General features: G+C 33.7%; 1 protein-coding gene across 5 annotated transcripts in view; it reads right to left on the bottom strand.

Annotated features, from left to right (window-relative positions):
• Positions 1–25574, bottom strand: part of csmd3b (CUB and Sushi multiple domains 3b) — a 561056-nt gene that overhangs the window by 6417 nt on the left and 529065 nt on the right. For all 5 annotated transcript variants that reach the window (XM_088601884.1, XM_088601883.1, XM_088601882.1 and 2 more), the window contains 8 exons: positions 25135–25308; positions 19760–19933; positions 14027–14100; positions 10712–10823; positions 5679–5858; positions 4345–4410; positions 3704–3862; positions 37–149 (listed from right to left, as the gene is read on the bottom strand). In XM_088601884.1, the coding sequence (XP_088458010.1) occupies positions 37–149; positions 3704–3862; positions 4345–4410; positions 5679–5858; positions 10712–10823; positions 14027–14100; positions 19760–19933; positions 25135–25308 (1052 nt within the window). The remainder of the gene's footprint in view (positions 1–36; positions 150–3703; positions 3863–4344; positions 4411–5678; positions 5859–10711; positions 10824–14026; positions 14101–19759; positions 19934–25134; positions 25309–25574) is intronic.

The raw sequence follows: 25574 nt of genomic DNA on the forward strand, positions 1-25574 counted from the left end.
TCAGCATGTAGATGAGTAGATTAAAAATATACTTACAAAACCATCCATGGACCAAGTTTCATCTTTAATCTTGTTCAGAGAAGTGTGTGCTGACGCTTTTGCATGGTACATGAGTAGCATCAGCCTTGCTTCTTGACTCTTATAAATTCCTGTGTAAAAAATGAAAGACATTTTGCATGGTTTACAAAATTGGTATTATGTAACATACACAGTAATACATGTAATTGAACTTATTTAATTTATATTCACTCTGAATCTGTAGTGGAGACCATTGGAGAAATCTGAACCAGTCTTAATTTGATTTGAACATACAAAGATGGCTTTCAGTCACCTTTCCTTAATCGAGTATGAGATAATGTTCCACAGTAAAAGATATTGTCTTATTAACATTATTTGTTTGTAATTCCATCTGCTCTTATCTGAAGAACACCATTTTTGAAATTATCAGGGATACATAAAAAATGAATTATCCAGTGTGCTTCATGCATAATTTCATGTGATTTTTAGAAAAGGTCAGCATGCTTATTTAAGGAAAAAGATGAATTCTCTGGATTCACATCATGCATGCACCTTCTGAAAGCCTTGATGTTGTAAAACCAAGAATGAGTATAATAATGGGATTTTCTTCAGGAATGATTTGCACTGCATCAATATCCCTTTAAGGTCATATGTGGGTTCTTTGAAATTAAAATAATCTCATATCTCTATACCTTAAATGATGTTTGGTGGGGTTTTTTTCTATTTCAATTTGCAAATATGAGCTACTGTATGTGTCTATTTTCTTTCATGTATAATGTTACCTTGAGGTAAAGGAATAAAAAATAACACTGAAGAGACAACAGGTTATCCTTTGTATTTAGAGGTTTTTATTACATTCTCTTCTATACAACAGATTTTAAGTTATTTTTCTCTGGTTCATACAGTACATTCATCCCAGAGACACATTATTTTTGTTCCAATTGATGTGGTAAGTTATGATGTGGAACTGAAAGACTGGTATTTGATAAGAATCAATTATCCTTGGATTTTCAAACCCATAAGTCTTTTTGAATCTGAATTTGAATACAATTGTTTGGATGTGTTGATGACCCACTAGGAGAGGAAACGTGAGTTTCTTGTAAAAATAATTATGCAATTGACTTATTCTTGTCTCAAATAGATTTAAAAGCTATCTTTATGCCTCTGACTGTATACTAAAACTTACAGAACTTAGATGAAATGCCACAAGAATTGTTTCACTGTTACTTTTATTTTTTGTAAGTTCAATGATTTTCTTTTGAAGCAGAATTTTGGCATGTTTCCAAGGGGGTTCTGATTGTGACTCCTACTTTATTTACAGAGTTCATACATACTGCAGCAGTTATAGTGACAACAAACCAGTTCTTGAGAGTTAAAATTTTAAATATAATTTTGCTGGATGGTTGTTTTGGAAAGAATGCCCCCATACAGATGGTAAATCCCAAAGTATGACTGTATTTTCTACACATGTATTGTAGCATTTTAGAAACACAATGAATACTTTATCCTAATGATTAATTCTGTAAGACTAACTAACTTGTTTGAATATGATATTACAGTATGAGAGGTCGCAAAAATGAGAGTAAATGCATTAATATCAATGAGATATGTGACACTACTCAAATCTGTGGTCACTCATCTTTAAGGCACTATGGAACTCAAACACATTGCAAAGGATGAAATTGGCTCTGAAAGGTGGGTATATCTGAAGAGTATAGAGGCAGGTCATTATTCTCACATACTGCAATAAGAGGTTGCAGTAGTAAACTAAGTTGATAAACTGGCAATTCCATATTGGGTTGGTATAAAATTGAAAAATAACTAAGGGAAACATTGATTAAAATATAATCTTCATGGCATACAGTATGGTTTAAGGTACTTCTCTGTCTCTGTCGAAGAAGTAATTCTGTCGATGTAGGAACATTAAGCTGCCAATTTAAACCCTAAGCAAAATGTTATAAATGAGGAATTAAATCCAGAAAGGCTAATGCATTAATATACAATGTTTTTTCTTGCAAGCACACCGTTAATGCTTGTTTTGTATCTGTGGGGTACTTCCATGCTCCAGTGCACAACAAAAATATTATGCATCACAAAGCCAGTTATGTAGTATAATTAAAACCTGCTCTCAAACCAGGTCTTACCACAGTCACACGCACACTGAGAATTAGACACCTGGCACAACTGCCATATCCACTGCAATGCCATCTCTCAACTTCTGCAATTATGATCACTTTCCATTTCTCTCTGTAATACCCATTTTTTTCCTTTCACTAACCAAAATATTTAATACATCCATGGTTTATTTTATTTATGTGATCAAGGCAATCCACACTTTCATATGAAGTATATATTTGTCAGAGACAACATTTCATTTTGCGAGTGATGAAGCTCTCACTCAATGCAAGTCACAAAGGTTAACATTGTGCAGCAAGCCAAGGACACTCTAGTTGGCTCATGCCAAGAAACACCAGGGATTTTTGGCATGGCCACTAAGGGAATGCCAACTACAGTATATTAGGATAACAGCACAGCCCACATTTGAGTCAGCCATGCTGTCTTCAGAGCTCAACATACACTAAAAACAAGTACTAACGTACACTATGTGTTACTTGTATGAATATGAGTATACTCTTTGTCTGGTGTCCTTATTAATACCTCTTTGGATAAGCTGTATGTCTAAATATGAATGACTAAATAGCAAAGAATTCAAGAATTATAGTCACATTACTGTGGAAGATGGTTCCTATTTTATTATCATTGTATTTGTTTAACCAGAAATGTTTTCTAATGAATACAACTATTTTTGTTTGGACTATTGTTGACATGTTTCACAAACTCAGACTTGATTACCCTCAATGAAAACCATACAAAAATATTGTACTTTTATCCAAAATGATCCAGCACAGTTCGTAGATACTTAAATATACTGATAAATTAATAACTGTATTTTGCTTTTGTAACAGAGCAGCTGTGTCTCTCAGCCATCTGTGCTGGTCTGTGGCGCAGGTGTGCAGCTTAGAGACCAGTCAGAGAGAGGAAAAGTGCAGGCATTCTCATGAGGCAGAGAGAGTAAGATCTGCTGTGGCTAAGGCCAATCATTCTCTCTATAAAAAGGTTCAGAACACAGGTGTAGGTTTCTAATTGGCTAGTAAGGTAGACTAGTTTAAGGGTTACAGTAAGACCAGGGAAAGGAAGTTTTTAAATTCCAGTAGGTTGAAAGGAAAAAAACACAGTTTTTCCTTTAGGTTGAGGTGAGAAGAGAGAAGCACATCAATGATTTCCCAGTCTTTAAGAATAATAGCTATTCTTAAACAGGGGAATCCTGAGTTAGAAGCAGGTAATGGACAAAGTTGGAGTGAAAAGGATTTCACCACAGAGTTACTATAAAGATTACAGAAAATGGGTGCAGGTACCCATTGACAGTGTTTCACATGCTGTACATAGGTCCTCCATGTCATGCTGCCAGGTAAAGAGTACTAAAATGTGGGTACTAAATAGTAAATAAGTTTTAGCTTCTAAAAATTTTCAGTTATACACCCAAAGTGGGAAGCTTACAAGAATGCTGTCTATGCTTGTGGTATATGTTGTATGGGAACATAGTTTAATTAGCAAACAGAGAAAGGTAAGAAAGGTTCTGCCTGTACATGACATTAAATAGTTGTATAAGTACATGAATACATACCTGAAAGCAGCAGCTCCATGTTACTGTTTGTTAATGTAGCATTAACTCTACCCGTTGTTGTGTTAAAGCTTGTAATACTTAAAGTCATTGGTTGCTTCTTTCCCTTATAGTTGTATGAACCTTTCCAAATGTAATTAGGAGCAAACACATCATCAGGAACTGTAACAAACAAAAACCTTTATAAGACATTGGGTTACATCATGTTTATTATAAAAGCTAAAGACCTACTGTAAATGATAAGGAGTTGGGTAACTGAATAAGATGTGAAACACTATGAAGCACAAAGCACAAAGACGAGAAGCACAAAGTCATTTTTGTGCCATTTTCCTGAATGAATATGTAATATTGTGCATTTTCAAAGCAAAACAGCAATGGTGCCTTTTGAAGTTCAGAAATCACCTTGTTTGGTAGCATGTTGTGATTATTGCTACCATTTGAAAAAAATAGAAAAGGTGTCTTTTATTGGAAAATATTAGGAATGTTGACATCTTTTTTACAATTAAATGCAGACATGTTGCTTTTTAACTTTTAAATGCCCTTTATTGCCTAAAGTTACTGTTTTATAGAGTTCCTGTTTTCATAGCTTTTGGGAGTCGCCACAAAAAAAAGTACAGAGTACATTACATTTCAATAATACTTACCATTTAATTTTGGACTGGGTGTCCCAGGAACAGGTTTAATTACTTTCTCTGATAATTTTGATCCAGCTGAAATTTAATAAATAAACATGTTGTGATTATGTATATAGTATGCTTTTAAAGTAAAATGAATATTATATTAAACAACATAGCAGGATAGTATTTGTTGATAGATTTTTCATTCCAAGATAAAATTATCATTATTAATTTGTATAACCTTTTCCAGTGTTATACTGTAGAAAAAGTACAAAAACATACAGAAAGTATGGTTAATTATAAAGCAAAACAGGAAAAAAATATATACTGTAAAACCAAGGTACAGTACATCAACAAAATAAACACACTGCAAGGCCATGCAAACATTTGGAAAATCTGGCAAAATCTCCTGTAATATCAATATTCACGAGATTCAAAAAACATTGCAAATTCATGTGGGTGCTCAGTTGTGCAAGGGATTATAACATTCTTTGGCCTGAAACAATTTTGCTAAACATGATGATGAGGTAATCAGGAATTAGTCAGCCATATCTTTAAATATTTTAATATATACATAAAGTAGCTTTCAGGTCTTCTGTTGCAATTGTAATTGCTGTCCCCCTTACATTACATGTCATTAGGTATCTTACAAAGGAACAGGTAATAGGTTTATTCCATGCTGAAAAGACAAGAAAGAAAACACATTTCGGCTATGGAGCCTTCTTCAGGTGTGAGGATTAGATATGTTATATGTGTTATCTTGAAATCCATTAAAATCAAATCAAAACAAAATGTAGCATAAAAAACATTTACAGAACTTATCTAACAGCCAACATTTCTCACTTTAGTGTTATGTGATATATTGAATAAGAAAACTGCAATGAAAAAGCTGTTTATTTCTGTTTTTAAAATAGTGAGTTAACAAACAAAACAAACATATTTTTTGGCAGATGTACTCAATCAATTATTCTGCCAAAATGAAAACTAAAACAAGTAATTGAGATGGTGTAACTGTGTGATAAGAAACCTGTCCCGTACACGAGGACTCTACTGGAGCTGCTGGGGGTCTTTATTCAAGCACAAAGCACTTAACACTGACAACACTGTACATTATGTTCAATTTGGGAGATCTACAGGTCTTACTGAAGTGTCATTTCAGCTTGTGGTACACAATCATTGTCAAGTGCAAACAAATATTTTGATTGCTCTCAATCTGAATATTTTTATAAAGATTTGTTGGAAGATTTCTACCATTATTTGAGTTAAACGAATTACTTTACAGTAAATACTCAAGCCACAGTGTTTTAGATACATAATATCCATATATCATGATATAGTGTGCAAATGTAACTTTTTCGTACCTCGACACACTGGCATTTTTCCAGTCCAAGTGCCATCGGACTTGCAGACTCTGTGCTCTGATCCTCCAGAGAGGAAAAAGCCAGTCTGACAACTGTAAAGCAGAGTATATCCAAGTGAAGGCAGATCCATTCCAACCACATTGACGTGAGGAGGACTCTCTGGCTGTTTACAGGTGTGAGCTGTTGAAGAAAACATAAAACACATTCTGTAAAAGATATTCCACCAGGGACTTAGCTTCAACCTACATACCATTCAACATCGGTAGCTTGATCCTTTTGATATTGTTAACATTGCTTTATTGTAAGAAACTAAAGTTGCGTCCAGGGTAATATCTACCACAGTAGGAGGTAATCATATCTTTTTTTCCCACTCCTATTGTGGCTTGGGATCTGAGAGCGCCTTTGAAACCAGTTAAAAAGGGTAGTGTGAGTTCAGATGTTATATTATCTACAGATACTGCTTGACAGATGTTACAAAGGTAGAATGCATCTTTGAGTGCAGCCTGACCACTTTGTAATGGCGAGGTACCAAACAGGATCTTAAGGACATAAGAAAAGTCTAAAAACTGCCTTTTTTGCTCATATGGTAGTTTAATTGATAAGTTAATTGAAAATTTCATCCAGTCATTTCTAAAATGTGACCAGAGTTCGGGCCTCAGCCATCTGTCTTGGATGCCTGTTCCAGATACTCACTACTCTTTAAATAAAGAAGTGTTTTCCATTCTATTTCCTAAATTAATTCCCTTTAGATATCCAATTATGACTTCATGTCCTTGTTACAATATTGATTGTGAACCAGTCCCTGAGTTGAACCATATCTATGTCCCTTAGACTTTTATACACTTAGATGAATTGTCCTCTCAATTTCCTCTGTTCTAGATTGAATAGATGACAATCTGACAGTCTCCTTAAACCAGTCAGGACAGTCTCCTGAAGAGCAATTTTGTATTGCTCTTGAGCTCTATAAAGACTGTAATTTCTATTGCACAGTGACCAAAATTGAACGCAGTATTCAAGATGAGGTCTTGATAGTACATTATAGACCCTAAAACTAAATTCTTTGGATTTAAATTCCACACTTTTTGCTATGTGCCCAGGAATTCTGATATTTTTTTCAATGCTTTCCCACATTGACTTGTTGAGGAAAAAGAAGAACCTACACAATTACCCAGATCCTTTTTGTGTGCAGTCCTGCAGTTTCCAAAGCACTAGTGTGACATATATAGAGTATGTTCCTGTGTTGATCCAGTTTTTTAACTATTGTAGTTCTTTAGTAATGTATGGTACATCCATTACTTTGGATTCCTATGACTTTTAATTTAAGAATCAAAAGTTCATTTCAAAACTTATCAAATTCTTTATGGAAATCACAATACAGTAGAACATATCATGTGCTTCAGTGTTATCTAATGTCCTTTTGGCTTTTTAAAAATAATTCTATCAGGGAAGTTAAATTGTTGTCTAACTTCATCAGTAACATAGAAATGTCCTGGGACAGAACAGGATCTAGTCACTCACAAAATCATATTTGTGTAAGCATTAAGCAACATTTGTAAATTTCACATTCACTCATTGAGTGAAGACAATACATTTCTCAACATGCATGTGAAAAGATTAAACAGTTAAAAAGTTATTCAATTTCACACTTCTCTAGCACTGAAAGATTAAAATGCCTCTAGGTGTATTTGAAATCATTATTCTACTCAACTTCAGAACTAAATTCTGCTGTTTATGTGGCATTTTCTTAATGTGAAAAAAAAAGAAATTCTTAAATTAGCAAAATCCTTCAATACTAATCTCATAGTAATATTCTCTTTGAACACCTTATTCCACTTAATGAGTCTTCAGATGTTTTCAGTTTGTTAATGATAATTTACACTGCTTGATGTTTCTGGCATGCATTTTTTTCTTGGATAGCAACCATTGGCTTTTCATTAAAGGAACATACTGAAAAGTACATTCTAAAGGGAAGCTATCCTTCAATGTAAAATTGATAAAACGCAACACATAAAAGCTAGAACAACTTGTGTGAATCATCTGTGGGATGCTAATACTCTTGCCCATGAGTACAAAGTGTACATGAAACTCCTGGAATGGCCCCTTTTAAGAGAATAATTAACCACGGGATCTTGTGTAGCTAATTTAAAACAAACACTAATAGCTATCAAGAACAAACAGATCAGTGTGTGAAGCAGAATGCTTTATTTATTTCAGCCACACACAACAATAATAAGAGGATATTTCTATTGTCTTTTTGTAAAGGAGAAATATTTTAAATCCTATTTTAATCACATGATTTGAGAAACATAAATTACATAAAACTGAACTATTTTAATGGCTTAATGAATGGGATGCCAATTCACTGCAGGGCTCACACAGGCACAATTATGAACACACTATCCTAACCATCTTATCACTGGAAGGTTGGAGGAAACTGGAGCTACTGGCAAATAAAAAACACAAACATAGAGAGAACATGTAGCATCATTGTATTTAATGATTGAGGCATGGGTCAAAGTTTTCAACTTTATGCAGCACCTAAGACTTGTGGATGTATTGGTTTATACTCTGTGACAGTAGGTGATATGGCAGCTCTTTAAATAGCTTTGACTATAGTAGCAAAATAGTAGGGAAATCTCACCAAAACTGGGTGTCTCTAGTACTGTCTTATTATGTACAAATCCTCTTTTAGGGTGATTTGCATTGCATAAAATGTTTTTCTACCTGACCAATCCACAAACCTAGCATAGCTTCAAATACCCAGGACTTCACTTTAGTCTTTTGGTCTTATTTAAAAAATACAGCACAGTTTTCCCTACTACCAAACTGGGAATGCACCCTTCCCCATTCCTAATAGCAATCTGATTTTCTTTTGATGAGGCCCATCCCTGTACTAACCAGGTACAGCCTTGCTTAGCTTTTGTAATCTAATCCAGTAATCAGCTGCTGACAATTTAGCCTGTCTCCAGGCTGTGGCATTTACCTGCTATTGTCTGGAGATCCCCAGTGGGGTCCTAAATGAAGAGTGAAACTTAAATTGGGAGAATTGTGGTAGACAAAAGCTCCTAAACTTGGGATTCTCAGAGGATGTAACAATGAGAACTGTCTCTCTCTATAGTCCAGGAGGTATTCGTTATTCCTGTTATATCTATTGTGAACTCCTTGTGTGAGGATACTCTTGAACTGGGTACAACAAGACACAATAAATTTCATTTTGTATCACAAATATCTGAAAAAATAATTTGCAATTATAAAACCAGAACAAAATGAAATCAAACACTAAACAGGCTTTTCTAATCCACTATGTTCACCTCATAATTTACAAAGCACTTACTGTACCTGTTTGCAAAAAGAAACACTCTGACATTATTATTCAGGCCATTATAACTTTTCATTCAAAACAGCCCTTGCTTAAATACACTAATGATTTAAGCTATGTGTGTTTAGCTAAATAGTTGGCAGTCTTAAATGTATAATTAGAGACTGAAACAATTTAATTTGGTCTTTTTGACAACTAGTGATATTAGAATTGGTGGTTTTCATGGTAAAATAATTGGGAAGTGGTCTGCTATAGAGAAGCTGGTCACTGCACATTAAATAGATTCTGTTGTGTAATGGAAAAACTTTCAGAACATTCTGTTCTGTTGTAAAATATGTATATATTTTCTGTCTCCAAAGATGCTCCATCTTATTTTTTAGGATTAGCTTAAACGGAAAGAAATCAATTTTTTGTTTTCCATATCTAGGTTAACTTTTTTGCTTTATAAATTTTACAATAACTTAAAATGTGGTACATTCTTCCCTTGGGCACGAATTTTAAAACAGTGTTATTTTTCATCAAGTTTTATAATGATTTGGAAAAGTACACTGAGAGGAGAAAAATCTTGATTTTAGTCCTTCACATTTAACTTAAAAACAGTAAAAAAAGTTGATTAAAACATATTTAGGATGACGTCACTAATCCATGTTTTAACCTACAGTATATTACAATAAATAAATTACTTTCTCTTATTTATAGATTAACTTCACAACTGCAGAATTATTTTACATCTGGAGCAACTTCCTTGTCACACTCCATGAATAATGGTTGACTTCACTGTTCTCTTTGAACCGCTACAAATGGCTTGGCTTTCTAGCCATCAGTAACTGTTTATTCTTATAAACATAATCTTAAATCAACTGATTCTGGTATTCATTGTTTTCTCACCATACTATTACACAGTCCTTCTTTCCTTCTTTTCTTATGCTTCTCAACCCTGTAGTTTTCTTCCAAATGATTTTAGAACCTGGCTCCTTGGTTGTTTTTAAATCTTATCTGAATTTTGTGTTTCAAAATATCATTATCTACAGTAAGTATAAGAGACCTTGTACTGTATTCGCAGATTTCAAAAATGGATGGGTGAAAGCTACTGTATGTGCTTATTTTATTATTGTACTATATATCTGTATTTTATTTTTTATGTTCAGTGCTTTGAGATTTATTTGAAAGATTTCATAAAATAAAGGTTACTATTCTAATTATCATTAACACATTACATTGAATATTCTTAATTGCAGTGTACTTACATAGTAGTAGTTACTCACCATTTATATAGGACACTACTGTATATACTGTAGTTATCCTAATATCATCATATCACTTTCAATAATTCAGAGACACAGTGGGGACAATTTTACACATGCCAAACAACCTACCAGCTTGTCTTAGGACTGTGGGAGGAAACCAGGGCACCTGGAGGAAACCCATACTGCTACAGGGAGAATATACCAAATCTACACAGATAGCACCCCAGGAATTGAACCCAGGGTATCAGTGATGAGAGGCAGAAATGCTAACCACTGCGCCCCCAGACTTATCCAATTATCTAATGATAACTTGTGTGAATTTTAGGTGCTAGTTTCTTCCCACAGTCCAGTGCACTGGTGTCTTGTCCAGAGTATATCCTGTCTTGTGGCCATTGTCTGCCCAGTCTTAGACAAAACAGTTATTAAAGATGGATTAACGTATTATTACAGTTTTTGGGAGTACGTACGAATGCACTCTGGCTGAAGTCCACTCCACGTGAGGTCAGATCTGCACACTCTTGTTGTTGAGCCTTGGAGAAGATATCCAGGTTGACAATGGAACTCTACCACACTCCCTACCTGATTTGGAAAATTAACAAACAGAATACATTCAATTTAACAATTTTAGAGGTTCCAAGAATGGTGGAACCATGCAAAAGAGGTTTTTAATACACAACACAACATTGGCCATCAAGCAAAAAAAAATCAGCTATCTATTTCCTGTAGTCTGTTCAATTTAATTCATCTGTTTTTGAGTGTACTCCTCCTGCCTCTGCTGTTTTATTAATGTGCACATTCTGCAGATGAGCAAAAGATTTCAGTCAAGCTAATAAGGAGCTCTTAAACACATGGCTCCCACATTTTATACACTTGTCTAATCTATCTTAATCAGACTAAAGCCTCCTATATGTTTATTCATTGCAACATTGTGTATAAGAGCATAAAACTACTTATAGCAGTTGCAGCACCTTTCGAATATCCCTGACATACAGCTCCATTAACAAACATTGGATTCAGATCAGTAATATCAATGTGCAAAGCCAATGACTGTATGTTATTGGTGACATGCTTTCATTCAGACACATTCCATTACACAGACTACACTTATTTACAATATCTCATTTAGAGTAGGTGGCATACACTTATGTTAAAGTTCACAGATCCCACCCCTTCCTTAAATGATTAATGATGCATTATTTTTACAACTCTATAGTTTGATTCTATTATTTAGGCAATTTTCCATAAATCTTCCTTTTTTTCATTTCCTTTAATCTGTTAAATGATGGTTTTCATGTAATGACATTTTTTAAATTAAATCTTGTTCTGGAGGACAGAAAAATGTAATGTGATGCTTCATAGAAGAACATGTGTGTTTTTAATGTATTACATAATCTATACATACTGTATAATGCATCTATATATTGAGCTTAAAAGGAACTATATAGCTAAAACATACTGTAGGTGGGTTATCAGGAGCATGTCATATCCTTTTAACTTCTCATCAATATCATTAGACTTGAATGAGCAATCTCTTATTCCTTTCTTCTTCAGTCTGGATAAATGATTTATGAATGGGAAAACTCTGATATTTTACTATTTGACCTTGGCAGTATATAAAGGCAGCCTGAAATTCCTAATATCACTTCATTTGCACTGTGCTGACTTTATATGTACTGTATGTGTGTATAACTGTTAATTTTATCCGTATATGCTGACATACTGTATAAAGAAATTGTTCTCAAAGCTTTATTTTTGGGGATTGAAAAGACTGAAGGGCCATCTGAGAACTGATCCCTGATTAATCCACAACTGGTACCACTACTGAAACTAGTGTGTCTAATGACCATAAGGAAACAAAAAACACTCCCTCCCTCTACACACATTTTTCCAGAAATGGTTACACCAGAAAATCTGAAGCACCAGAGATGGCTTCCTTTCCATTTCTTGCAGATGTAAAAATACTAAACAAGAAGTTTGTTAGTTTGTAACATGAATTATAATATAATGCCCTTGCCAGGGTCTGCTGCGACCTACAGGCAATTTGGTGGAGCCTGGCAACTGTTTTTAATCAAACAACATAAAATAAAAAGTAGGCATTCAACATCATGTCTTCTTTGCTTTGTTTTTAGGCCATTTCATCACACATTTAAGTAGAATTTGTGTCATTTCCTTGTATGCATCATCACAATACACAAAGTAATTATTAAGCCAATAATTCAAAACCAGGTAGAGTACTGGCTCAAGCATCTCTCTTGTTAAGTACAGCGTGTTGTGTAATGGCTCTAAATGCAGCTAATTAGGTGCAAGAGCACTGTGCCACTGACAATACAGCCTAATAATGTCTGGCACTCAAAGACAAAGGATCTAAAAGAGAAAAATGTGGACAGTATTTATTTATGTTCTCTAAATAATATTAGGCAACTTTATCCTTTTGAGCAGACTGGAGTTCTAATTTTACAGATAGAAATGTTGTTAGTATAATGTATGGTGCAGGTAGTAAGTTGAGCTATTTCATCAGCCATTTGAGCATCTTACTTATTGTGGCATTGGCTTGGTTAATTTAGAAACTGTACGAAATTACTTATATACCCACCACTATTTCTGTCAGGAGATCAGTGACAAAAGGAAAGATAAGGGATTAGAGCACTAAAGGACCGAGCTAGAAAACATTAACAATTAATCCAGGCATACGTTTTAAATGTAACTGTGTGTTGCTGCTATTCATTTTATTGCTTTTTATTTTAATGATAGGATATTTGCTTTTATGTGCCCTGCTAGTATAACATAACAGACTGCTGTGCTTAAAAATTACACACATCTTATTGAAGGTAGTGCTTTGCTCTTCTGGTGTTTATTTAAAAATGGTATACCTCCCTTTAAAATGAAATTAACAGTCATTGTATCTTCATAACAAAAACTTATTTCTTGCCCACTGATCTAAATAATGTAGTTGGGATCAAAGTAAATATTTGCATTTCTGTTATGCTGAATGTATTATCTGGGCATCTTATTTAGCCACTGACAAAAATAAACAGGCAACAACATACACAAGTAGAAGTTAGCAGGCTGCAGAATGGAAAGACAATTTAATCTGGTTTTGGGATCAAGGGTTAGAATCACTTACAGTACATGTATAAACTCTGTTTAAGAGTCTGGTGTGGCAAAACCAAGATGGGAGGTACAGTACAGTAAAATGAAAAGCATCTTACCTAGCTTTTATTGTATTAACTGGGAAAATGAATTGGCCAAAGTCATATGTAATGTATAAAAAAATAAACACAGTAAACTTTGAACTCATAACTAAGGTATACAGTATCTTTGTTTCTATATGTGGGCTAAACGCTAATATTTAATATGTGGACTATCTCCTGGCACTTAGCTTTGTGTTTTCCATCATGGCTTAATTAAATGCTGCCTGAAGCATTTCAACAAGACATTATTATTGCTAAAGTGTTAAAAAAAATCAACAAAAGTCAACCCAGAATGCATGCTAATCTCCATATTCCAGAAATCTCTTGTTCAAACTGCCTTGTCTTTAGCTGACAGTTACAGGGAGGATTCTTTAGTTAGCATACTGTATTTGTACCAATGTGCCCTATTTCTTATATCTAAAATGTAATTTTGTGATAGATTTTAATTTTAATTTAGTGTAATGCTTTTTGTGTTGGGGGTTTTGAGTGTGAAAAAATAAGCAAATGATGGAAAGTGCATACTTCTGTGTATCTGTTGTTTCCTAATAACTGCTTATTATTAAATAATCTACTTAAAAAAAAATAACTTACCTTAAAACCTGACGTTCTGTTAAGTGAACCATGTCGAGGTGTTCCTGGATTCTCACATGTTGTTCGTGTGGGTTCTAATTTGAAAACACAATGAAATGTATAGAAAACATTATATAGGGTCAGACACTAATGATATGCAATAACTTATGGGAACATACTTTCAAAAGCCAAACAACATGATACACAGGGTTATAAAACAGTTTGAATACACATTAAGGGTTTTTTCGGAGAAACAAAAACACATTTTTTCAACAATTAAAATACGACTTGGGTTGTAACAACTACTTAAACACACTTAAAAGTATTACTGCCTTTCTTGTCTAACAAATTTCATTTGAATCTATTTTTTGTTGTTGTTTTTTAGATAATTGCTCCTTTGTTTTTGTGACAACATTACTGTGGAACTTGAAAATAATTTTTTAATTTTTTGGAAAGCATTGTCAAACCGTTCCTTTCTAAGTGACTTTGTGAGTCTTTCAAGCAAAATTTAAAGCTTTGGGAATTCCAATTATATGACAATAGATATTTTCTGCAGAGATATGTAAATACAGTATTCCTAAGAACTAGAAAACATTATACATTATAAAAAAAGGGTATAACCTTTGTATAAACATGGTAGTTGATATACAGGTAAAAGTATAAGAAAGGTTGCAAAGAAGATGAGTCTAATCAATATCATCTTGCTCATTTGGTAGTTAAGTAGGTAAGAGAAACTAGGCTTTTCAGAGTTTAGATCTTAACGACTTGACAGGACAGCATGTTCCAGATATCCACAATTAACCGTGTAAAGAATTCTATTTCTCCATTTAATTCTCAGTCTTTAAATTTAGTTTCCAACTGTGACCCGATGTCCTTGTCTCACTACTGAGTCAGGAATAGTCTCCTGGGTTAACACCATGGATTGGATTGCTACAGTATAATGCAACTGCACTGTGCTGGGAGACCTAATGAATTGCAAATGCATTAAAAGAGATATTGTTGAGAATTTATATCTAAGAACATAGGAATACAGAAAAAGTCAAATAATTTAATGTTTGTGAATAGTATACATATTGTAATATTTATTTGTACTGTAATCAGAGTATCTTAACACTCTTTATAAGCAGCAAAAAAACAGCTTTTCTATTGAGTGAGCAGATTTATCCTCTATGGTCTAGAATTATCCTCTATGGTGCCTGTGAAATGTATAACATTTCTTCAGTGCAGACTTGCTGCATAATGAGTGATATACAGTATGCAGAGTAAAAACAGGATTGTATACAATGCCCTCTATTGGAGACAGAATATACTGGAATGGAAGTGAGCTTTGAATTTTACTGAAGATGTATTTTTGTTTTTACTAAGGCACACTCTATTCTTTTTCTGGGTGTTCTGCATTTTTATGCGAATGCCAAACACTTCTTCATAAATAAAACAAAACCCTTTTAAGAATGCTTACATGCTTTTCCCTTGGCTATCCTATCCATAAAGAGTTTGTGAGGTTCTTTAGAAAAATGAATTTCTGGCTGCTGCTTTGAAATTCTAGGAAAGCTTAGGTAGTGTTTCAGTATCAGAGGTCAACCACTGTTTTACTATATACTCATACTAACTTTTAGACTTTTGGATCTTTAAGAATAAAATTAAAAATAACTATCAAGGATATAGTCAGGAGCTGGATGGACTCTATATGGCAATAAACATCAGTACCAGGTAAAAAATAAATGCATACTGTATACTGATGCAGTGCTCAAATGCAACAATCTACAGTTTACATTAATAGTACATACGAAATTATATTTAAATTTTAAATGAGCAGATAGGGCTGTTATTTTTTTTAGTAGAATTACCCCTTGCAATAACATAAATACTGAACAGAGATTATTAATTTCAGAAAACACCAGGTGCTTAGTGTTTGAGATCAAACTGGAAAGAAAAATAGATTTTGTATAATCAGACATTTCAAAAACGCATAACTTCAACTAATGCAAGAACTGTGAAAGACACAACTATGCTCCACTTTGACCCTAACGAAGATAGCTTGGTTATAATTGGCATGATGCAATTTTATATGTAAATGTTATATTGCAGTAATCAGCAGACTAGCCCAAATTAATCACTGGCTTTTGAAAATTGGCTTTGGTCACAAGACTGGCCCAAGACCACCAGACCCATCTGATCCATCTGCTTAATTGTTTAAATCAAAATGACCTGTAATTGAACAGAATGACTGTATTTCACCATATGGATGAAAAGGATGTCCATGTACTGTGCAGAGATCATGCAGGGCTAATCTTAGGATAGCTAAGGGATGAAACAGCCATTGTATGCAGGCCAGACAACATCTAAGGTGAGAGTGGTGGAGCATCTTATTCACTAAAGAATGCAGTTTTTCCCTTGATAGTCCTGACAGAAGATAATGTGTTTGGTGATTTTGTGATGGGTGATAAGTGTGATGATATGAGAAGGAATCTCCTTTAACACAACAATGAATGCCTTGGTGTAGACTTAGGCAATTAGAATGACAAAACTTAGATAATTTCACAATGCTCATTACATTCCTGTTTCAGTGCAGTCATAATGCTACAATTTTTGTCTTTCATGAGAGGCAGCAATGAAATTTTAATAGTACTAGCATTACAATAGAACATCTGTGCTACCAACTCAACAAAGTTATTAAAAGGACTTATTAACACCTTCACCAGATACCTGTAGCAGTACAGGAGTCATGCAACATGTAAGTGTAGACTATTCTAAGGTAGATCAAATCTGTGCGTGAGTATGACCAGAATTGTGTAAATGCTAAGATATGCAATGCCCAATATTGTGATTCTTTGATCTGTATTTCTATCTTCATTTTCCATGAATTCTATGAAATGTATGCTTACAAAGTGGTGTCTATGATCAGGAAGACGAAAGGTTTGATCATTTTTATTTAAAGCTACATAAAAATTATGGGCAGCACAATGCATACCCTTCCTGTAATGTTTCTTTCCAAATGCAGCAGGTATTCCCAGAGCATTTGCAACTTTCATTTACTTCAAGTTATATTCCTGTCTATCCATCATCTTTTCAAAATGGTGCATTAATGTGCTCTCACTAGATGTGATGTGATACTGTGCCAGTTTGATCCGTCCCACCAGGATATGAGCAAAGTCAGACAATTTCACAATGCTCACTGAAGTTTGTGTTTCAGTGCACTCATAATGCTAATGATGGTCTTGAATATGTGTCCTCATGTGCTTTGACATACACTTAGTTTAGCAGTCTATTATGTATGAAATTCAATCTACATTGTATGTGCTCCAATGGGCAAAGCGATATTATTGTGTGTAGGTCAGCAATAAAAAATATAACAGAAATAGCAGATTGCCATTGTAAAATTGAAGAGGTGTAGCATGCCCTTCTATGAATTTCTGCATAAAATTCTGTTTTTTCCATACTACCAATAAAAGACCGCATAGTGAACCATAGATAGGTGTTTTCCATTGTTTTGTGTGGTCAGCAGAACAAGGAATGGAAAGGTTTGATAGATTAGGCTGGTTAAAATGATCACAAATGGGGCATGCTGGGCAAGTGTGCTTTGCTGAAAGAGCAATATGAAGGGCTTTCTCTGTTGCTCCTGCGTACCAGTTTCAATGCCTGCTGTGAACAAAATTAAGTACTTATTGATTATGTGCCGAGTTCCTGGTCTCTAATCATTCTTCTAAGTCAGAAAGTTGAAGTACTTTGTGTTCATAGCAATGTCTGCTGATTCATTTTTAGTTTGTAAGTGAACTTTATTTGTACAGAAAAACAATTAAATGAATGTTACACGAAACACATAAATACATCTTTAAGCTTATGCGATGTGTAAATTACGATGTGTAAAGGTTGAGTATTCAGTAATAACCATTTAAACATTTAATTCTGCTTTTGTGCCTGTGAATATTAATTAAGTTTGGCATATCAAATCGAAAAACAAAAGTGTGTTGTTTTTCAGTCAGAAACAAGTATCTAATCCCTTGCCAATTATATTTACAGAACAAATAGGCATGTCTTTACACTTTTATAGTAAAATATCTCAAGACTAATGATACATGGACTATAAAGCACTATTTTTAAAGCCTTGTTTTAGATTAATGACATACCATAAAACAGAAGGTATTTTTGTAATTATAATTATTAAATTATTGACTGATGCTTTTACCCAATGTGACTTAATGCGATTTAGATTTGTACTGTACTCAGCTAAACATCCAAACATTTTATTCATCTGTATGTATACAGTACAGTGCCCCACTTGGGATTCAGACCCACAACTTGCCATCTATGGGTCTACGGTTCTAATCATGATGCTACTGCTGTCCTATTTTAGTATAGTATTATTGTTATATAAGTGTAATTTAGCACTCTGGGGAAACCTATGTTCATTTACACATACAATACAATACAATTCTTCCATAAAGAATTGAAAACCCTGCAGTACCTAAACTTATAAATTATGCAAATGTTAAATTTCCATGGCAAATGAATATATTGGTGGGTATGTACCTCAGTTACTTAGCTGAGTGAATTATTACCCCTCCTTATGGAGTATATTACTTATCTCTCATTGCTCTCGGGCTGGGAATAGCTTTTAGACAACAAATTAAGACAAAACATTTGTGCATGTCTTTAGCTGGGTAAATGCCTACTATTTCCTTTAAAAGAAATGCCTGAAGGATAGTAGAGGAGGAATGTCTAGTGAGACTTCACAGAGATAATATAAAAAAGTACTCATAACTGTTGTATGCAAGGAAGTGTATTCTCAGAGGAAAATTGCAAGGAAAGATTAGTCATTGAGTGCAGACAACTCTGAACAGATTAAGGAAAAATGGAGAGAAAAAAATAAAAAAAGAAGTGTGAGTGATTGAAAGCCCAAAGCAAATTCTTTCTTAAACATTCAGCTTTATGCTATCTAACCATAAAAAGGAGAGAGCTTCAGCTTTATTTTGATGAAGAGCAGTTACTGTAAGAACATCTAACATGGACACTAAACCATATACAGTACATGCGTTAAACAATCAAATGAGTTTTATGCATAAAATGAATGACCATCTATTTCAGAATTTTGGCTCCAAGACAGATATATATGTTTGAATAAAGTCAAGGAAGGGAATCATCAAAAAATTGTGTTTAAACATTTAAGTGGAAGTGTTAGATTTTGGTTTTCCTTCTCTGGTGCATATCAAGGAAATATATTACTGTTTTCACATAACACCTTAAAGAAGGCAAATTATTTTTAAGGGTTTGTTTCTAAACATGATAATGGCCCAAAAACCATAGCCAAAAGCAATGTGAATTCTTATATTACCAAAAAAGGAACAAGGACAATAGATTTTGAAACTGATGTACTTAACGTGAGCTTAAATCTTATGATGGAAAACCTTGAGCATGTAAAACTGCGATGGATTTGTGTACATGTGTTTCGTAGGGAGGGGGTGGGGGAATTACATTGTAGAGTTATATACTGCCTTGAGATGGATGAGTTTTTTTAAATACAAATCAATTGTTTATTTTGGTTCTTTATTTCTTATTATTTGTTAAAATATATATGTGGCATATAGTCTTCCAATCCACTTCTTAAAATACTGTATCTCAAAGTTCATATAGTGTGTACACTTAACTCTGTATACTGTATGTAAACCAGAAAGAGTAGAAATAGACCACAAAAATAGCATATTTTGGTACTGAAAAATATGTTTCCTCTCTCCAACCCTTGTGATTCCAAAGTACCTATACAGCGAGGCTGAGATCCACTCCATGTTCCATCTGCCTGGCAGATTCTTGTGGTAGAGCCTACTGGAATGAAAGGGGGATTACAGCTGAAAGAGACCTCTGACTGGTAAATGAAGCTCTTCCCATCTCTTACTCCTTCAGCTGGAACACCTGGATCACCACAGAACTTGGCTGCAATAAAAATATGATAGGAAACAAACACAGGTGTTAAAAGCTAATCCACATCACTTATACAAAAGCAAAGAAAATGTCTTTAACCCATAACTTTTAAATAAAAATGAGAAGGATCTTTTTAAAACAAGACTTGTATTACTGTTATTATTTGTATTATTTGCTGCTGTCAGAGAATCATCTCTATCTTCTAAAAACATTCTATTGAAAAATATTCTGATAGTTACTGCTCCACAAATAAATTAAATACATTTGCACATAATTCGTGTGGATGAAAACATGGTTTAGTCAAAGCTTCTGTCAAATCTGTTAATGTAGTCATGGTAAGAATACAACATATACAGTACCTTAAGTTTATCCCTAGAATAGCAGTCCATAACTTATATAGCAACTTAAAACTCAGAAGTAATACAAAATTCAGACTTTAAAAGAAAATATTGCTGCAGTGGTAATTCTTAAACTTAAAAATCCTATTGTAAACAGCAATACTTTTTCTGCTTCAATAGCATTTTAAAACTACAGTATATAGTTATAAAAACAGAAAGTATAGTAAAAAAAATGCTTATTTAGGTGAAAAACAAGAAGATCATAAAAATTAAGAGACAAACTATCTTATGGTTTCAACATTGTATAAGGACTAAACTTTTCTGCTGTACATACTGTACTGTAGACTACATTTAGCATAAGGTTAACAAGCTACTGCTTTATACTACTGTATATACTGCTATGTGCTCAATTATGCAAAACCTCTTCTTTTCATTTACTCTGTGGGGAAACTTTTTTTAATTTAATCATAATTGTATCTATTTTTCAGAGTCTGGAAGGGGTTATTTCCAGCAATTAGAAAAATGTGAAGCTGCATAAAGTACACCATTTGCTTTCTTCCTCGCCTAGATGGTTCTTGCTTATACTCTTACAATGGTGTATTCCAGGCTATGACTCATAAGATCAAGCTCAGCAGCTTTCTGCTTAACTGAACTAAATGATATGAGTATCTGACAACAGGGATCTCTATTTCAAATGTAGCACAAAAGTGTTGTTATTGCAATAGGAACCTGTCACCATGGCTGGTGGCCATTTATAAAGCTTTAATTATTCACATATTCAAAAAATCAACTTGATTTATGCCCACCTATGCAGTACACATTTACAAGATGCATTGAGCAAGATATGTCTTGAGATGTTAGTTGTTGCTTCCACTAAGGCTTGCTTGGCTGTTTTGTATTTTCAAGAAGTTCCAGGTATGTTTTCGGAAATGTATGTCTGTCCAAGGTTTTTCACACATACTGTATGACTTTGATGAGTGAAAATAACTTTGGTTTCCTCGTTGCATCAGCAGCCCTTGGGTTAATCAATAATATCTCCATGGGATCCAAATCCAGGGATTGGTACTGTATGGCCAATCTATAACTTAATCTTTGTCTTTTCAACTGTTTCTTTATGGGAATTCCTGAGGTCATTATCCTGCTGGATTACAAACGTCTGTCCAATAAGCCTTTGGACACTAGATCACAAATGAAAATCTGGATATACTGTACTGTACGGTTTAAAATTCCTCATATTGCTGTCAATCATCTAAATAGACGGCCAAATGATGACTAACCAATGAGGTGCTTTTGTGTTTTTGTATACAACGTCTCTCTATTCTTGTGTCAAATATTTTGCAGAAATCCTTGGGACTATTTTCATCACTTAGTTAAAGTTAAATAGTTAAATAACATATTTTACTTTTCAATCCTTGATGAGCATATATATAGTAGTCACCACAAATTATAAAGCAGTGATAAAATGTTCTTATCAGGCGTGATATTTATAGTACATGTGACACTTGTACATGTCACTTCAATGGCACTTTTGCAGATATGAGTCAACAATAGTAAAGAAAGGTATCAACCACAATAGAGAAAGTCAAGTCAGGAATAACAGAACTTAATATTCTCAATAGTTTATCACACATTTTGAGATTCTTTCTGAATCAAGAGGTTATACTGTATATCATAACCATTTAATTGTGAGCCAAGATGGTAACGATCTACCCTTTAAAAATGAAAAATAAAATTAAATCACATAAAGCTGATTTATAATTAATGTGCTTGGAGAAGGCTCAGTCAAAGTCAAGTGTCTAGGAACTTGAGTAGGAACTTGGCTTTTCTTGATGAATAATGGATATACTGTCAAGATGAAAAATCAGTGCGCAAGCTACAAAGTCTGAATCATACTTTTATTCGGCTGGAATAAAGTAAAATGACTGTAGTTGCTTAGTTTGATAGCTGACTATTTTGATGGAATATTAGAATACTTTCTTTTTTACTGTCTTCATGATTTCTTTCTTATGTCCTTTTTAAGCTCCCATCCATATTTTGATTGTGCATTTTAAGTTATTGGTGATTTTTACTTGTCCCCGTGGAATGATGGAAACCCGATAAAATTAATACAGATTAAAACATGCTTTTTTCTTTCTTTTGATCCTCCATAAGCACTTCAGGTAACATGGCTTAAATTGTAGTATGATTTAGATACAATAGGGCATAAAAAAGATACAATATATGCAAACAAACAAAAGACACTATTATTTTATAACATTTAGGTCTACCTGAATTCTTAATTAATATGGTACCCACGTTTACTATGCACAGAATATTACTCTTAGATAAAGACAATTGCCTTTGCACAACAAGGTCATCTGTAAGCCTATTTTTTTTCTTCTGGAAAGAATTTCTTTTAATGCAAGCAACCAAGTACAGATTTGTGGGTGCAGTAAGAAACAAAAACACAAGTCAAGACTGATAGTAATTTGGGAATTGTTGCTGAAAGATTGGTGGATGCTGAGCAGGAGTCCATGATATTACTTTACTAACTGTATTTATAAATTGGAACCAAGAAGAAGAGGTGATCGGAATTTTCATTAATATGGGGCCTATGAAGAGACCATATTCTGTAATAGCTTCCTCTGCATTATCCCATATTTGTTTTTCAGTGTGTATTTTCTGTGATGTAGAAAGTTTTGTGGACAGCCAATTTTAGACATGGTACTTCTGGTGTTTACATTACCTTCAATTGAACTTTGGCCAATAAACATGAGGAAGAGGCAGTTCAGTCATAAAACTAATGGCTGCTAAATTAAAAATGGATTCCCATGTTATTGCAAAACTACTGTAAATGTAACTTAAAATAAATTCAGACATCATTGTGCTTGCTTGCAGTGGCATAGACAGGAAAATAAACCACACAGCTTTAGCGGCTCTAAAAAGTTAATACTTCAGATTTGGAAATTTTTTTAGGAGTCCCAAAAGAGATCAACACCTTTGCCCAGTTACAGAATAAGACTGATAACCTGATCATTGAACAATGTCTGTTCTGGCAGAGCTACATAACTCTCTAGAGATATTAAAAAAAACAACATTCTTAACCAATTTATTATTGCATGCATGAGGAGAGCTATTAGGGAGATTAACTATGTTTTTTGTGTAACAGTATTCCTTTATATATTTTTTTCTGTATTGAATATATACTCTTTTGAATATATTACTGTCCTCACAAATCTTATTAACATAGATTAGTTATAATGTTGCCTTACTTTTTTGCTTCTTCAGTTATTCATTCCATACTTGTGCCTGCATACATTAGTCCAAAGGATTTCAGTCTATTGGTAACATTTTGAATCTTCTATCTTATTTGTTTAGTTTGAATGCTTTTTTTCCCTTTTGCAGATAATGATACAGTATTTCTCTTTTGATCATAATGCTAAGAGTACTACTTCATTGCTTTTTGCATGTTTATAAATTTAACTGCTTCACACTTGGGTTCAAGAAGCAGATGTCAACATCTAATACTCTGTTTTATAAGCTCATTTATGTTATGCAGACACATAAAAATATGCTTGACATCAAATTTTAAGTGTTGTTATTTAGAAACTCAGAGGAGAGTATCACTGAGGGGTGTGGGAGGTGGATAATGAGGTTTTGTGCAGGGTAGAAGATGTATTATTAGTTTTGTTGTACTTTCTTTGAAAAGGCACTAAAAGTGATAATAAATGTCACATTTATCTGTCACGGATACTATATAACAAATTAAAAAAGGCTTCAATGACGATATTTGTAATATATGTGACATGTCTTAATAATCATAATAAGGTGACTGCTTTTTCAAGAGTAATAATGAATGTCTTGATTATATTTTCTGTTGTTACAAATAATAAACTAGTGTAAAAACGAGTACTAACTAAATATAATCATTTTTAAATTGATCAAAATGAAGAGTTGCTATAATGTAAATATTATAAGCGATACTGTTAAATCTCTTTTTGCAGAAATTTAAAAAAGCTTTATTTGCTTGACTTCAATATACTAATAACTGTAGCACTGCACTAGCATTTGTGAGGGAACTGTACATTGTCATTGTACATTGCCTCTGACTTTTTTCCTCTCGAGACATTTAAAATGATTGATTAGCACAATAATGCACACCTGATGAGGTGTAACTGATGTCCTTAAACAAGGTGGATTTCCAAGTTTGGCATCATTAATCGATGTCTCCTTTAGTAATTCAATTGTAGACTGAGCACCATTTGATAGTGACACCTGAATGCAGCAGGATGGTACAGTTACTGTTGCAAAGGTTATGATACCAACTGCAGTATTCATTCTCCCAGAACTAATCACTTACTTCAGAGAGTGAGTACAAGTTACCTTTGTCTTATTAAAAGGACAGTAGATGGGGTCCTAATATATTATATACTGTATGTATAGCTTGAGTACCAACAGATCTTTAAGGTATGTACATGCCTTTAATTTTACTTTTAATTGGTCTATATGTTTGATACTTATGGGTTCATAGCAACAGCCTTTATATTAGCTACAGCATATCAGCTTCCATTCATGTCGTGCTGTTCCTTTGAAGTCGCCATCTGGAGAAATATAATGTGCAAGTGCTATAATTCCTCAGAGCTTGGAGAAACATTTTTTTTGAGCAGCAGTCAATGACGTCAGACAAAAAACATAACTGAACACACCTTTCTGTACCAAGTTGTTGCTACCATTCAGAAAGTGCGCAATAACTCCTAACTTCAATATTTAAAACTCTGATAGTGTTAATTTGTAAAATAAACAATAAGCATTTTATATACTGTTTATACTGTATAAAATGTTAACTGTCAAAATTACACAATAGGAATTTAATAAGGAAACAAAATATTGACTTACGCAAACACTGAGGCACCTCTCCACTCCAGGTTCCATTTCCAACACAAGTTAAAACAGCTGGAAAAGACAGCTCATATCCTGAAGAACAGCTGTAACTGACACTGGTTCCCCATTCAAAGTCAGCCCCTTCCAGAATTCCACTGGAAATTGCTGGTGGAGCAGGGCAGGTCACAGCTGATTCAAAAATAGTTTAAAAAAAGGGGAAAACAGATGAAGCAAGACTAATCATATATACATACAAATGTATACTTTCTGTGTTGAATATAGTAATATATGAATACAATAATATGTGATACACCATTATATGTAGCCTGACTAATAGGTTATCCAATTTTGGATTAAATGTTTTATTAAATGTAGACCAAAAAAGGTATCCTTAAGAGAGTAATGTCAGATCTTTGTGAACCTACAGTATATTCCTGTGCAAACGTGAATTGATT

This window comes from Lepisosteus platostomus, chromosome 12 (assembly GCF_059453375.1).
Source record: "Lepisosteus platostomus isolate fLepPlt1 chromosome 12, fLepPlt1.hap1, whole genome shotgun sequence".
Taxonomy (NCBI): Eukaryota; Metazoa; Chordata; class Actinopteri; order Semionotiformes; family Lepisosteidae; genus Lepisosteus; species Lepisosteus platostomus.